The sequence below is a fragment of the Acanthisitta chloris genome, unplaced genomic scaffold (genome assembly GCF_000695815.1).
Source record: "Acanthisitta chloris isolate BGI_N310 unplaced genomic scaffold, ASM69581v1 scaffold25194, whole genome shotgun sequence".
NCBI classification, from domain to species: domain Eukaryota; kingdom Metazoa; phylum Chordata; class Aves; order Passeriformes; family Acanthisittidae; genus Acanthisitta; species Acanthisitta chloris.
Genome location: NW_008671337.1, coordinates 378 through 15417, shown reverse-complemented (window position 1 = coordinate 15417; position 15040 = coordinate 378). Strand labels below are relative to the sequence as shown.

The 15040-nt window shown below is 47.7% G+C and overlaps 1 protein-coding gene across 1 annotated transcript; it reads left to right on the top strand.

Moving 5' to 3' along the window:
* The first annotated feature begins 411 nt into the window (after positions 1 to 411).
* On the top strand, positions 412 to 13576 carry LOC103801645 (heterochromatin protein 1-binding protein 3-like). The gene is given in 13 exon segments (XM_009074067.1): positions 412 to 612; positions 1037 to 1139; positions 2506 to 2656; positions 3009 to 3168; positions 4153 to 4176; positions 4178 to 4303; positions 4880 to 4960; positions 6792 to 6946; positions 7633 to 7723; positions 8382 to 8541; positions 10518 to 10629; positions 11577 to 11714; positions 12431 to 13576. Coding segments are annotated over 13 exon segments (1683 nt in total). The 5' UTR covers positions 412 to 516; the 3' UTR covers positions 12717 to 13576.
* The last annotated feature ends 1464 nt before the right edge of the window (positions 13577 to 15040 follow it).

Below are 15040 nucleotides of genomic sequence, written 5' to 3'. Positions count from 1 at the left end.
GGTTTGGGTTCCCAGATTTAATGGTTTCATTCTTTAGGCTCCAGGTCAGCTCCTGCTTTTCCGAGAGTCATGGAGTGACCGTTCGCCCCACGCCTGGCTCAGGGCACAGTGCAATGGCTGCTGTTCCCTAATGCTTGTCTCTAATTCCAGAAGCCTTTTTGTCTTCCAGACGTGGTTTAATGGAGCAGCTGCAGGTGTGGCTTGCACCTTCCCCAGTTTTGCCCCTTCCATAGCTCTCCAGTTTGCATCCGCGTTTCAGCACCTCTGTTGAATGCAAGTGTTGCTTATCAGTTGTGTTAGTCACGAGCTGTAAATCGTTAATCCTTTTCTTTGTAATCTTTAGTCAATAGATACTTGAACATAGATGGTTTTGTTTTGTTAATTTTCACACCACATCTTTTCTGTACTTTAGGTTGACTCCTCACTACACTGGGAAAACCATTAGGAAAAAGCCCTTGGGGTTAAGACCTGGGGCTCCGCAGTGTTCCCTGCACGTGTGGCTAGAAATAAATTTAAATGGCGACTGATCTGTCTGATGCTGAACCCGTGCATCATAAGGGACTTCCACTCTTAACGGGAGCTCAGCTGATCCACACGGACAAGTTAAGTGAGGTAGGGGCTGGCCCTTTCTCCAAGCTTGCCCTTGGATCAGTCCTTGACTTCCAGTCCCGCTGAAGGTTACTTGGTGTGCTTTCTCCCCTGCTTCTAGGAAACTCTACTGGGAGTCTTAACAAACCCTACAGGGTCTCTGCTACCCCCTCCCTGCTTTCCCTGAGATGATGTGTCTGTCACAATGCTCAAATGCTCATCTCATTTAATTTGGAATTGAAATTATTTCTTTTGTAGCCATAAAATATCAAACTATCCTCTCCTGGTGTACTTCGATAAAGCTGGTTTGAGGGTTACTGTCTTTTGACATCCTGAAAAATCTAAACAAAAATACTTCTGCCTATGCTGCTTTGGTTTGCTTTAATCCCGTTTCAAAACTTTCTGGTTCTTTCCAGCATCTGTACTGATTTTCATGTGCTTCTTGTAGAAGGTTGAAGACGACACAATGCCAATCCGTCGGGCGGCGAATGCTTCTTCCCGGGAAACTCCTCCCAAGAGCAAACCTGCTGAAGGGGAGGAGGTCAAAGCAGGTATGGAATAGATCTACAGTGGATTGTTCATGAATATCCAAGCACAGGACTCCTGAAAATCCCTAGCGCCAGGATCAAAATATCAGGGATGCTTGGCTCCTTGTCACAGGCTTTTCCAGGATTATTGGGAAGTTCTCCTTTGCAGCCACTGTTCTCAGTCTGAACCTATTTCTTTTGTCCTTCATGCAGCATGACACTCTAGACAGGAAAATATGGCTAAATATGGTCCCTTTTAGGCATGCACATACATACAATGTGTCCTGAAGTCTGGTCTGACCTTACCTCATTTCAGTCTCACATTCAGTTAGTTTCACTGACTTTGTCCTCTTTGGTGTCACAAACCAATAGATTACTTACGAAACTGACTCTGAATTTACCTCAGTGGGAAAACAATGCGCAGGAATGTACCAGGAATGCTTAAGCTGCACAGAGGAGTAGTGGTGGGCAGTTCCTGAAAGTGTGGAAGTTCAGTTTCTATGTATCTCGCCTAGCAGGCAGCCCAGTGTCTCTAAGGCCTGTTCTCAGCATATTTAGCTGAGAACATACTTAACTGGAGTTAATTTGCTTGGTAAGTTGCTTTCTGACTGGATTTGATCCTTGTGACAGACAAGTGCTCCTGCCAATGCCTGTGCAATCTAAAGCTTTGCCACGTCTGGGAAAATGTGATGGAATTGTAAATATCCTTCAGGGGCTTCTGTATTTGAAAACATATTGGTCATAAACAAAGATATTTCATAGAACCCCAGACTGGTTTGGGTTGGAAGGCCCATAAAGCCCATCCAGTCCCACCCCTGCCATGGGCAGGGACATCTTCCACCAGCCCAAGTTGCTCCAAGCCCCATCCAACCTGGCCTGGAACACTTCCAGGGATGGGACAGCCACTGCTTCTCTGAGCAAACTGTGCCAATACTTGTATGTGTATATCTAAATTTCCTGCAGAGATGTGTTTCTGCACCTTTCTGAGTTAAAAACACTTAATCCTCAAACCAGGGGAAAAATCTTAGCATTTCATGGTACTGGTTTCCTCCCCCTCCCCTCCCCTAGGCCTGTCTGATGAGGGACAGCAGCAACTTCCGGAGTTAAGAGAACACTGGGGAAATCAGTTCATTGTGAAAATGCTCCGTGGTGGTGTTTGCAGTTATTCTGGTATTTGAGGGCCAACTGCAGCTCTTACTGAAACTCTTCTCAGTAGTTGTGGTTGCTTTTTAAGTTATATTTAAACTGTCCATTTCAATTAGAGAAAAGAAATTGATGGGAAAAAATTTTGGGGGCATGTGTTAAGGGTTGGGGTTTTTTTCCCCTCCACCTTTATTAAGAATAAAATATAGTTTTGGGCAGTAACTCAATGCTCTTTCACATCTTTTAGATGCAGAAGTCACCTCTGAGGAATCTGCCTCTGTGGGAGAGGAACAAGAGACTGAAACTCTGCCTGCTGCATCCACTGAAGCAGAACAGCCAAAGGAACCTGAGAATGAAGGGAAGGGGGAAACAAAGTCCTCAGAAGAAACCAAAAAGGAGTAAGGCTTGCTTGGTGCTGAATTCGGGGAATTGGGTGGGACTCTGAAGGAAGTCAGGTTCTAGAGGGAGAAAGGATGGTGGGAGAGATTGGGGAAATAGGATTAGTCCCTTCAGGTGCTGTTATTTCTCAGGAAAAAACTACTGATCATGTGTAGCTGCTGTTCCAGAACATATATGAGGCTGAACATCAGCACAGTTTCCTTGTTACTAATAGAAACATCAAAATGTTCTTGCAGTTAATCTAGTTTAAATAATGTCAGATGTTTTGGGATTGCTTTGTCGTTCTTGTTCTGCTTCTTGGCTTATTTGACAGTGCCTCTTGTCTTACCGTGGCTTTGTATTTTCCCTAAGGGAGAAGGATCAGTCCAAGGAGAAGGAGAAGAAGGTGAAGAAGACGATCCCGGCGTGGGCCACGCTCTCTGCCAGCCAGCTCGCTCGGGCACAGAAGCAGACACAGATAGCTGCCACCTCCCGTCCCAAGATGGATGCCATCCTCACCGAGGCCATCAGGGTGAGCAGGAGACAAGTGTTCCTTTGGTTTAGAAAACTGGTGTGCCTGAAATGCAAGGTTTCAGCTTGCTGAGGTGCAGGTGACAGTGCTGTGTGTTAGCAGGAAACTCCGTGTGTCAGATATGTGCCTCTGCTGGGGAAGCTGAATGTGAGTCTCTGAGGATGATGAGGGACTCTGTAGCTGATTTCTTTGGTTAGAATTCGTTTCCCTCCCTAATTACATTATGAGAACTAGGATGACATAACCTGGTTGATTGCTGTCATCATTTCATTTGCTGTGCCCTCTAGGCACATTTAACTTCATTTACCTTGATTAATCCATCTGTTTGATACATGTGCTTTTTTTAGCATTAACTTATTCTAATTCAGGACAGGTGGAGATACTGTAAACCTGCATTCCAAAATGGTGCTGGTCTTAGTTTGCTGTATCCCTCCTGGTTGTAGGAGGAGACCTGTGCTGCTGTTGTTCTTCCCTCAAGGCTTGGTTGCTGCTTTCACAGGAGGACTGGACTCCATCACCCTTAATTGCAAGATGGCCTTTCCAGCTGCTTTATCTTCAAAACAGGAACTTCACCTTAGGTTTTTTTACTAGTTTACTGATGTCAGTCCTTCGTCTTCTTAATAAAATAAGTGGCAGCTTGTTCTGACTTCATGATTGCTCTGCCTGACATTAGTAAAATGACTTACCAGTTGTGCAGGGTTGGTTTGCCAAAAGGTGACTGCACTTTGTATTTTAAGCCATTTCATGTGAGTGCCTCAGAGCAGAGGAGGAGTAGGTATGTGCTTGCTGTGCTGCTTTTGTGTCATCTGTTCTTCAGCCACTCTGAAGGGGAAAGTGGAGTTTTTCATTAGTCATAATTTATACTCTTGAGTCGTTGTGGGGAAAAGGCCAGCCCTGGCTTCTGTGCTGGCCTCTGTGCATCAGTGCAGTCTCTGTTCTTCCAGCCCAGCTGGTTTCAGAGCTAGGGTTTTCCTTCTATTTCAGGCCTGCTTTCAGGAGAGCGGTGCCTGGTGCCTCGGTGGTTGCAATCCGGAAATACATCATCCACAAATACCCTTCCCTGGAGCTGGAGAGGAGAGGATATCTCCTGAAGCAAGCGCTGAAAAGGGAGCTGGAGAGGGGAATCATTAGGCAGGTAAGAGCTGCTTCATGGAGCAGCACTGGAGGTGGCAGTACTGAAGAGAGACTATTTACAAGGGCATGTAGTGCCAGGACAAGGGGGAATGGCTTCCCACTGCTAGAGAGCAGAGTTCTGTGAATTACACAGGGGTTTAACTCTGTTAGCAGGTGTCTGGGATGGCCATGTTCTCCCTCATGGAGGTTGGATCAACCTCTGTCTCCATTTTGTTGGACTCTGACAGAATTTCAGCACTGTGATACTTTGCACAGTTGGGTTTTGTGCAACTTAGGACTGTTTCTGGGTGTTGTGTCACACAGCATTGCAGCAGCAATGTCACTTCTGCAGCACTGTGGCTTTTTAACCCTGTAATTTTTGCCTGTGATATCTTGTCAGTCCCTCCTGGTCGGGACAGCAGAGTATGTATTAACATCTGGCTGCAGTTTCTGATCTCACTGAAGTTTGCCATAACAGCCCATTGCCAGGGTGGCAGTGCATTCAGCATCTGTGTCATGATGTTAGTTAGTCTCTCTTAGGTTGTTACTGTTCTGAGTTCCTCTATTAAAGACCAAAATGGACTTTCTTTTGAACTAGGTGAAAGGAAAGGGAGCTTCTGGGAGCTTTGTGGTGGTGTCTAACGCAGGAAAAACTGTTCCAAAGGCCAGAGACAGAAAGGTAAGATGGATAATTTTAAACAATGCTCTGAAAAATCTCACACTGAAACACACGTGCCTTACAAAATGTACCTAACCCCCACCTAAACAATATTCTCCTCCTTGGTGTGCTTTTCCTCCCCAAGTACAGAAATTAGAACACTCATCCCACTAGCACCAGAACCAGAAAGTTAGTATGAGAAATTGAAACCAAGTCAAATAACCAAAATCTTAGTTTTAAAACGTTTACATTAACCCCCTAGGCTTTGGTTCAGAGGCAGAAAACTGAATAACCATGAAGCTCCTCCTCTGTCTTTACCTGGTAGAGAGATGCCTCTCAGGTATTGTAAGAGAGCTTTATGCTACTGCTGTGTCTGTTTATATCTGTGGTGGGATAAATGGAAGACTGTAGTCTTCAGGGCTGTCAGGTGAACGTTTTCCCATGAGCTGTCAGGGCAGAGGGAGGAAGAAAACATACTAAGGCTGCTGGAAGAAAGCTGTTAATGTTGAGTGTTGGTCTGAGGTGGTAAAATCTGATGGGGATGGTTTTTTGAGCCACACAGTTAGGCATGGTTCCAGCACTGCTGATCTCCACTCTGTGCTGCACTGAGAGTGTGAAACACATTCCTAAACTGCGGTTACAAAATGCTTAGCTGGAATTGCTGAGCCCTTTGGGGCTTAGGTGGGTGAACCCAGAAATAAACAGGAGATATTGGGGCTTAGGTGGGTGAACCCAGAAAGTATTTTAACACCTTGGGGTTTATCTCTTGGCTACTGAGGAGACCAAAAGCTCTAAAACTGGTGGAAATAGTCACACACTTGCTGTAGGGCACTGAAGGAAGCTAGTTGCAGTGGAACTTTTTAAACAGAGCTCACCAGCTCCAGGAGAAGTGTGAGCAAAGCACCTGATACCTGCTGACACATCACTTCTTTCCTTTGCAGCATATCCGTGTCTTTGTTCCTACTTTCTCTGTGTTGCAGCAAAACAAATGGCTTGTTTTCAGTGAATTCAGCTAGGAGGGGAGCAGCTGTCTGGTGAGCAGCTCCCTCACCCGTTGGGCTGGCTGCAGAGCTGCTGTTCAGCATCAAATCACTGAACTTCAGCACATTTTCTCTGTAAAGAACAGAGTATTTTTTCCTGATCATCCCCTCTCACAGTAACAAAGGGTTGGAGGAAAACTCAGAAGGGAGCATTGCCTTCAATCAGGATTTTATTCTGTTATCTCAGACAAGAATGGAATTGTGTTTAGCTGCTCATTTGGGGCATATTAGGTCTGTGCAGATGGGTCCTGCCTTTGATGGCGTTTCAGTTTCGTGTCAGCATGTATCATCATCTCCACAGACAGGGCTGTAAAGCACTGGCACAGGCTGCCCAGGGCAGTGGTGGAGTCACCGTCCCTGGAATTGTTCAGAAGGCTTGTGGATGTGGCACTCTGGGATGTGGTTTAGGGCTGAGCATGGCAGTGTTGGGTTAAGGATTGGACTTGATGATCTTAGAGGGCTTTTCCAGCCTTGATGATCTGTGAGTCTATGATTTTTCTCCTGTCTCATTGAAGGATGGCAGAGGAAACTGCCTACAGAAAGAGCAAGGAAATAATTAAAAATAGAAATGTTGTTGAATACTCTGCAATTTGTAAAACTTTCATAAAACTCCTGTGGAAATTCAGCCAAGTTTGCTCGATTTTTCTTGAGCTGATAAACTTCTAAAATTGTTACTTTAAAGAGCTGCCTTACAGCACCTGATTTTCCAGCTCTGTGGCTGGTGTCAGGAGCGCTTCCCACCTGTGCACGGCTGGTTCAGGAACCCAGGGCTTTAGGCCCCACTGATGGGTTAAAGTGTGTGTGTATTTCAGAGAAGCACTTCGGCTCCGACTCCGGAGCAGCAGGTGAAGCTGGAGGATGTGCTGCCGCTGGCCTTCACTCGCCTGTGTGAGCCCAAGGAAGCTTCTTACAGCCTGATCAAGAAATATGTGTCTCAGTATTACCCCAAGCTCAAAGTAGATATCAGGTAGGTGCTGGTGTACGGTGTATGATTTAGCAAGCAGAGGAGCAGGGAAACAGCCTTCCTCTGGCTCTGCCTCGCTCCACAGTGGTCCGGTGTGGTATTCCAGCCAGCAGATGCTGTTCCGAGTGGCTGAGCCTGTGGGAAAGCTTGAGGAAAAGCTGTGCATCCCTCCACACCCAGTCCTTGTTCCTGATGCCAACAGCAGCACCTTTACCAAAGCCTTTTAGCTGTGGGGGTGTGAAGGCTTCTCTTCGGGATCTCCTCACACTTGGTTTTGGATGCTTTAGCTGGCACTGGAATCTTTAAAGTTTACATGTACAGAGTGTGTACTCAGTGAACTGAGGCTCGGGAAGCAAAACTGGGAAAACCCTGGGTGTTACCTCTAATGGGGGCATGTATCAGCCCCTTGTTCAGCTGTGAGTGCCTCCCTGCCCACCCTGTCCAGACTGCTGCGGGCGCTGCGGCTGTGGCTGTGCGGTGATCCCGAGCGCGCACCGCGGTTTGGGTCCTGCCGCGGTGCCGTGTGCTCCCGTGTGTCAGCCTCCCTGACAGGTCTCTGTTTACCCTGTCTGTATGTAGGCAGACTGCACTGTGAGTACTGCTCTGCTCACGCTCAGGAACACGCTGTGTGTCTGTTTGTTTTTGAAGCTGTCAGTGTGTCAGTAAAGCTTTCTCCTCCTGTGTTTCAGACCCCAGCTGCTGAAGAATGCCCTGCAGAGAGCCGTGGAGAAGGGCCAGTTAGAGCAGATCACAGGGAAGGGAGCATCTGGGACATTCCAGGTCAGAGACAGAGTTCATCTTGTTTTGTTGACCACGAGCCCTCTGGTGCCCTCTCCCTGGTGTCATTGCTTGCCCCTTTCTTCAGCAGCCTGGCATGTTCAGGACTTGTGCAGCTATGAAGCTGGACTCTTGGTCTCCTCTTGGTATCCGTGTCAGGAGCAGACCTCCCGTCCTTGCTGAGTGTGCTGCACATGCTGTCTCAGCTCTGACTCACCAGCACATAGGGAGCTGGTGGGGTAAGCTTTCCCTTCCAACCCTGAATGGAAGTGCAGCAGGTATCCAGATGCCTGCAATTCCTTTTACTCCCATCTGTGCCACAGAAGTCTCTTGGGTACCTTTGGTCTGCAAGATGGAGGAAGATGTGATTTATTTTGGTTTATTTCCTCCCCTGTGCTCTGGGCCCTTAGAGTGCCACACCGTTGCAGGGTATTTGGGGCTGGGACAAGGTGTTGCTGAGGAGGCCCCCCAGGCCAGCTGACTGACTAGGCCTGTCCTCCCACTTAGAGCTGGGAGAGCAGCGTTCCCTGTGCAGTGTTTTAATATTAAACATATCTGTGCTAATGCAGGAGCGCCGACCCACCTGGTGCAGAGGAGCTTGTCCTGACCTGGTTTGGGAGAATTTTGTCTTGATGCTTTTCTCTTCCTCCTTGGAAAATAGCTGAAGAAGTCAGGGGAGAAGCCCCTGCTGGGTGGGACTCTGATGGAAGACGCCATCCTGTCTGCCATTGTGGCCATGAACGAACCGAAGACCTGCTCCACCACAGCGCTGAAGAAGTATATCCTGGAAAATTACCCAGGGACCAACTCCAACTTCCAGGGTAAAGTACCAATCTGCGTAACTCTTTCAGTGTGCTGAGAGAGAGTCCTGCAGCTGCAGATGTGCCTGTGCAGCACCTTTAAACCATCCCCTTGAGTTCGCAGGGAGCTGCAGCTGCTCAGCTCTTTGTGCTGCAGAGATGCTCAGTGGGTTTGATTCCCATCAGTCCCTTTCAAGCCAGACAAAGGCCAGTTCCTGAAACAGAATGCACGATTCTCTTGTCTATAGCCAGGACGGGTGAATAGTATTCAAGTACTTTATTGTTCTTATGCACCAAGTTGATTTCATCTGTCTCTCTCTGTTTTGAAAGGTGACAACTTGGCATCAGTGCAGTTCCTAGTTGCTTTTTATTTAGAGAAATTGCATAGTCTGACTTGTAAAAAATTCTCAAGCACCCTCCTAGTGATTTGTTTGAGGTCCCACTTTGTCTCTGTTTTTTTAAAGGTCAAGCAGATGAGGAGAGAAACTAATCCCGTTGTGTTTGGAAGGAGATTTAGCATGTCTTTGTTCCCAGGAGCTGCACTAGTGTCTGGTTTGACTTTTGCATGGGCAGACACAATGCTCCCAGAGCCTTTAAAACAGATCTTGGAATGGTTTATTTGAGTCCTTTGGGCTGAGGCCTGATGCAGTTGTTAACTGGTGCTGCAGGTCTGCTGGGGCAGCCTGAACTCGCAGTGGTCTCTACTCAAGTCAAACCTGAAAGTGGATCAGTTTGTTCCTGTGGTGTCCCAGAGCTGGTGCCATTCCTCAGGACATGGGGCTAGAGATGAGACTGCTGATCCTGCACTCTGACCTGGAGCTGAAGCACCACATCAGCACAGCTGTTTGATGCAGGACTTACCAGCACAGAGCACAAGTTTCAGGGCTGAAGAAGCTGCCTGAGGCCTTCTGCCACAGACTCATGTCAAGTGTGGCTTCTTAATCTTGGGGCAGGGAAGAGAGTTTCCAGGCTTACGAGTGCCTTGCTTGGTTTATCTTCAGGAGCATTGGAAATGTCCCTGGTCCTTAGGGGACTGTGTGGAGCCAGTGTCCAGTGCTCATCACTCCTGCAAGGCAGATAAGGAAATCTCAGCTTGCAATCTGTTGTTTTCTCTCTCCTTCCGTTACATAAAAGGAATTTTGATGATCTCTGCTTTATTCTGAGAGATCTGGAGGAAGATCTGGTGAGATGTGCCAGCAGCAGGGTACATACTGCAGAGCCAGTGCTCTCATCTCCTCCCCAGTTTGTACCTGGAATCAAACCCGTTATATGCTGCTGTTGATCTTTGGTACCAGCCTCGTGGCTATAAACATAAACCTCTTTGGGATGTGCTTGAGGGCAGGCCTTGCCTTCCCCTGGGTTTGGAGGGAGCTCAATAAGTAAATGGTCTCTCCAATTCAAGCTGAAAATGGTTCTGAACTGACTCAGCCCTTGGCTGGAGACAAAGATCCCCTGTGCTTGCACGGGTTGAATTACAATTCTTACACAGTGCACAATGGAACAGGCTGGAATAAAAGTCTGGAATAAAAGCCTGGAATAAAAAAATTGCATTTGTTGTATTTCTAGACCAAATATTTTACACTTCAAAAAAGAAAACAAAAAGCAAACCACAGAACAGGGAAGGATGCAGCACATACGACGTTTAGAACACAAGGACAAAACCAGGGCAAAGAGTAGTTTTGGAGAACAGGGTGAAAAAAGCTGAGACCTGGGTTAAATTTGGATGGAAGTAGTTTTGTGGTGCTCTGAGTGCATTTATGAAGGAGCATCCCTTGATCATGACATCAGAAACATGGACTGTTCTTGACTCCTTCCTTTGGAGAATTTAAAGCCACACTTGCCAAGTGCTCAGGAGCAAACACTTGTATCTTACTTGAAAATTAACTGCAGGAGGATTTTCTTGCCTGCAGCTCTGATTTCAGAGGGCACTGCAGAGAGCAGTGAGGTGAGACAAAGATATAGATGGTAACACAACCTGTCTCTGATTTTTTTCGCAGTGCATCTACTGAAGAGAACCCTGCAGAAATGTGAGAAGAATGGCTGGATGGAGCAAATTTCTGGGAAGGGCTTCAGTGGAACCTTTCAGCTTTGCTTCCCTTACTATCCCAGGTAGAGAGCTTGGCTGTGAAATTCTGATCAAGAGAAGCGTTGCACAGGTCGGGTAGCAGAGCTGAAGTTCATGAGCCTATTTACAGGGAAGTTATGGAAGTTTTAATAACTGCTGAACTGCTACATTGTCACCTCAGGTCTGGATAATGACATCACTTGGGTGTCTGACCGTGGGTGGCCATAAAGCTGACTTCATTAGCAAGGGGAGCTTTCAAGAGCAGTAAAGTCCTGGGCTCAGTGTTCTCAGGCACACTGTTGTGATGCTTTTATTGCAGGTTGGGGCTATTTAAATGTTCCCATGCTAAAACCAGTTCACCTGAGCAGGGAGTGTGGTGGGTTTCTAATGCAAGGATGCTCCTAAGGAGCAGGACCCAGCTGTTAGCATTCCTTAATGGAGGAGAGGTGGGAGGAGGGAGAATGACCTAGATTAGCTACTGTGAGTCTCAACCAGCCTTTCTTCTCCTGCTGTGAGCTGATACTGTGCTGGGCCACATGGATCCCAGGGATGGGGACTTGCTGTCCCAGGAAGAGCCAAATGGCAGCATACACATGGCTTAAAGTATCTGCTCCCCACCTTTCCTTACTGCACACATACAGAGTCCTCATGGCTTCAGCCCACGTTCAGTCCCTGAAGTCTGACCCTGCCCCTTTGTCTGCCTCCCTCGGTTTGCATAGAAGGAGCAATGAGGGAAAGAACCAGAGAGGGAGTGGCTTAGGGCTGGGGCAGTCACAAGCTGTGCTGCTTCTGCCATTGCAGAGACTAAATAACGCTGGCTTGGGAGAGCAGCAGTCATGGAATTCTTGGGGGCACTTCTGGAATAGGCTCAAAGCTATAACCTTAGTGGGGAAGATGCAGTGCCTGATGAGACCACGGTTACCCAGGGCCTCCTGACCCTGGAGTCATGTCCTTAGAAGGAAATCACACTCTGACCAGATCTCTCTTGTAGCCCAGATGTGCTCTACCCAGAGAAACAGCAGGATGAGGACTCTGAGGAATCAGATGAGGAAGAAGAGGAGGAATCAGATGAGGAAGAAGAATCTGAAGAGGAAGAGTCTGAGGAGGAAGAGCCACCACCAAAGAAGAGGTATGGCAGCATGAGATGAAATAAGTGCCTGTCACAGCTGTAGAGTGTTGAGGTGTGTCTCTTGGTGTGGTTATGTATCCACAAGGCTGTTGCTCACAGTTGTTGGAAGAAATTTCTGATTATTCCCTGCTCCAGTGATGCTGATCTCCCTACTTCATGATTTGAAGCTTTCCTCTCTTTTCCTCCAGATGAGAGTCACCCTGTGTTTATTCCTCATTACCTTTAGTCTCCTGCTTGACAAAGTGTGATATTTCACATGGCACTTCTTGTACTTAAGTGTTTCCTTAGGAAAACTCTTCACTACGGTATTATTTGCAGGTCTGTAGCCAAACATGAGACCTTGCTCAGAATGTGGATTTCAGATAAGTGTTGTTCATTAAGTAATAAAATTCCATGTAAGGAGAGCAGAGAGAGTGCTTAGGGCTCTTAATTGTTCTGACAGCTGACTGATTCACTGCCATTATTTATGTTTATTTGCCAAAGGAGGGGTTGGAATCCTTGCTGACAGAGCCCTGTGGGGATGGGAACTGCTCAGCATGATGAGCGCTACTGGAGGAGCTCTGGCTCTTTGGGAAGTAGCTGCTGCGTGAGGTGCAGCCGTGGCAGAGAACAGGAGTGCCAGATCTGCCTCGTTTATGCAAATTGCTTACAGCAGCTCTGCTCAGGGTACTGTTTGCACCTCCACTGAGCTCTTGTGCTGCCTCTGTTCCTGACAGGATGCAGAAGAGACCTCCTCCCAAAGCCAGGAGCAGGGCCGCTCCGATGAAGCGGCGAGAGTCCAAGCCCAAGCCCAGGAAGACCCCTGCAGCCCGCCAGGGCAAAGCAAAGCCTCCCCCCAAGGTGAAAACCCCTGCTAAGAAAGCCAAACCAGCAGCTCCAGCCATCAAGAAAGCCTCTGGTGGCAGCTCTTCCAAGAAACCAGCAGCCAGCGGGAGGAAGGAGGTGAAACCGTCTGCCAAGGGCAAATCCAGCATGAGGAAATCTCTCCGGGCAAAAAAGTAAAATATTTCAGTGTCAGGGAATCCCATGCTCAAATCTACAATCTTGTTTTATAAGTCATCGTGCATTTGTTTTTTAGTTCTGATGCTTAAACACTTCCTTAATTTTTTTATGTTTTTTTTCTTGAATGATGGGGGAAAAGCTGAAAACTAAATCAAACCGACCTGAGCGTTTGCTAGATCTCGATGCTGTGCCTCGTGCCTGCCCCTCCCCTGGAACGAGTCATCTCTAGTTTCTGCAATAATCTTAGGACTTTTCTAGGACGTCTCTAATCTGTACATTTACAGTGTTCCTCATGGGTTTTGGGGGGGAGGGTTGGCTTGTAAAAAAATTCTTCAAAGAAGATCTTTGTATCTTTAGACAGCAGGAACAGGATGATTGGGGGAATGTGATTCTTTAAGGAGAAGGTACCATGGCAGGAGAGTCCTCCCTAGATCCCTCCCTGCGTGCTGAGGTCCTTGGCGCTCTGCGAGGGAGCCATGGGCATGCAGCACTTGCACTGAGCCCCGAGGTGCTGCTTTCCTCAGAGCCACAGCCGAGGGGACAGCACGTCTGGCTCTCCCGACGGTGAGTCTGACCTTCGGCGCCTCCCCAGGCTCTGGTGCCAGAGGGCTCCACGGGCAGGTCTGGGCTAGGCAGGTGATTTGAGTTAGTGTTTCCACATCTGTTACCTTAAAACCAAAATATATCAGTCTTCTTGAATCCAACTTTCAAATGTTTTTAAGAAATGAAAAGCCTGAGTTTTGTCACCTCTCGTTTGCCCTTTTTTAAAGAGAAGTTGGAGAGCTATACAATTGCTAATGTAGAGATGTTGATAAGTGAAGAACATGCGGTTTGCTAAAATAAAATGAAACTAGATTCCAGGTCTGCTTTGTGTGTCCTTTCCTCACCACACCTTCTCCTCCTGGGAATGTGGAGAGGAGGGAATGCAGTCACCAGGGATTGCTGCAGAGGCAGATCTTTGTTAAAAGCACAGCGCCAGCGTGTTTTAGCCTGAGCCCCTGCCAAGCTCTGTAGTTGGACCAGCTCCTGATCCTTTTCTTCCCTAGTTTCTCTGGAGACAAAGGTGAGCAAGAAGAAAGCTCTGTTAGAACCTCTTGCTGCTTCTCTTTCCCCCATCATCAGTGATCACTGGGGACAGAAAAAGCCCAGCTGGCACCTTCCCTGCTCTGTCCTGCTCAACGGAGCAGCACCTGCCTACAAAGCACACCTCACTGCGTCCCATGCCCAGGGCAGCGATTCCGACGTGACCTGACAGTCTCCAATGTGCTGCTGCAAAGAGCTGTGCACATACCGTGCTGGGAGGAGGGAAATGACACACACAAAAAGGGAGAAAATAGCCTTATTGAATGTATTCTTTACACTTACTGTCCCAGTGTGTTTCCTCTAACTGGGAGTTAAAAGATTCCTATAGAAATGCCCTAAATTGTTCCCAGCCCTGTAAGGAGGGCGCAAACAGCAGGTTAAAAATCGCAGCTGATGGGAAAGTGAAAGCTCTGATCAAAGAATAATCCACAAGAATGTAAAGCAATTGGAAACATTAGTTAATGCCTTGTTCCTGGGGCTGCCTGTGGCGAACCTGCAGGGTCATTGCCATTAGGGTGAGGCAAATTTGAGAAACTTTTCTCAGCAACAGAATATTTGTGGGGACAAGGAGTCCTCACCCAGCTGCCAGGCATTTTGCAAACTCTCTCTTCCCAATAACATTCTTACACCAACAACCCCATGGAGACTTTTTAAAATGCTGCTCTGGCTGACACTGAGTTCTCACATTTGAGCAGGTGCACTTCGAATTAAGTGTTGGGCCAAAACCAGCCCTTAGCTCCCTCCCTTGGTCACCACCAGACTCTTTGGCTGTGCTTTGAATTAGGTGATTTCTGCACACTGAGCAAAAAAACAAAGCCACAGCGCTGGTTGTGTTTAACCCAAAGGAGCAGTCCTTGCTTCCCAGAAGCAGTGACCAGGATCGAATGGGAAAATCTTCATTGCTGACAGAGCGAGCACATTTGGGGAGGTTTGTGCCGGCTCTGCCACTCGCTCTTCCCCAGTCTCCACTTCCTGGCCAGACTGGGCTCTGTTATGTTATTGCTTCATCCCCATCTGTCCTGTTCTTTTCCTTCTTTTCCATCACTTCTGTGCTAGCGATTGTTCCGGTGGCTCTGCCGGCGCATCCACGGCGTCTTGAAGCAGCCGGCGCTGGCGGCGACCCAAGGTTTGAACACCTTTTCCTTGCACCCTCCGAATCCCTGGGGCGAGATCCAGGGGTTTCTGGATGCACTCCTGAGGGTCCGACCCCATCTCCCTCCAGACTGCTGCTTTCCTGTTCC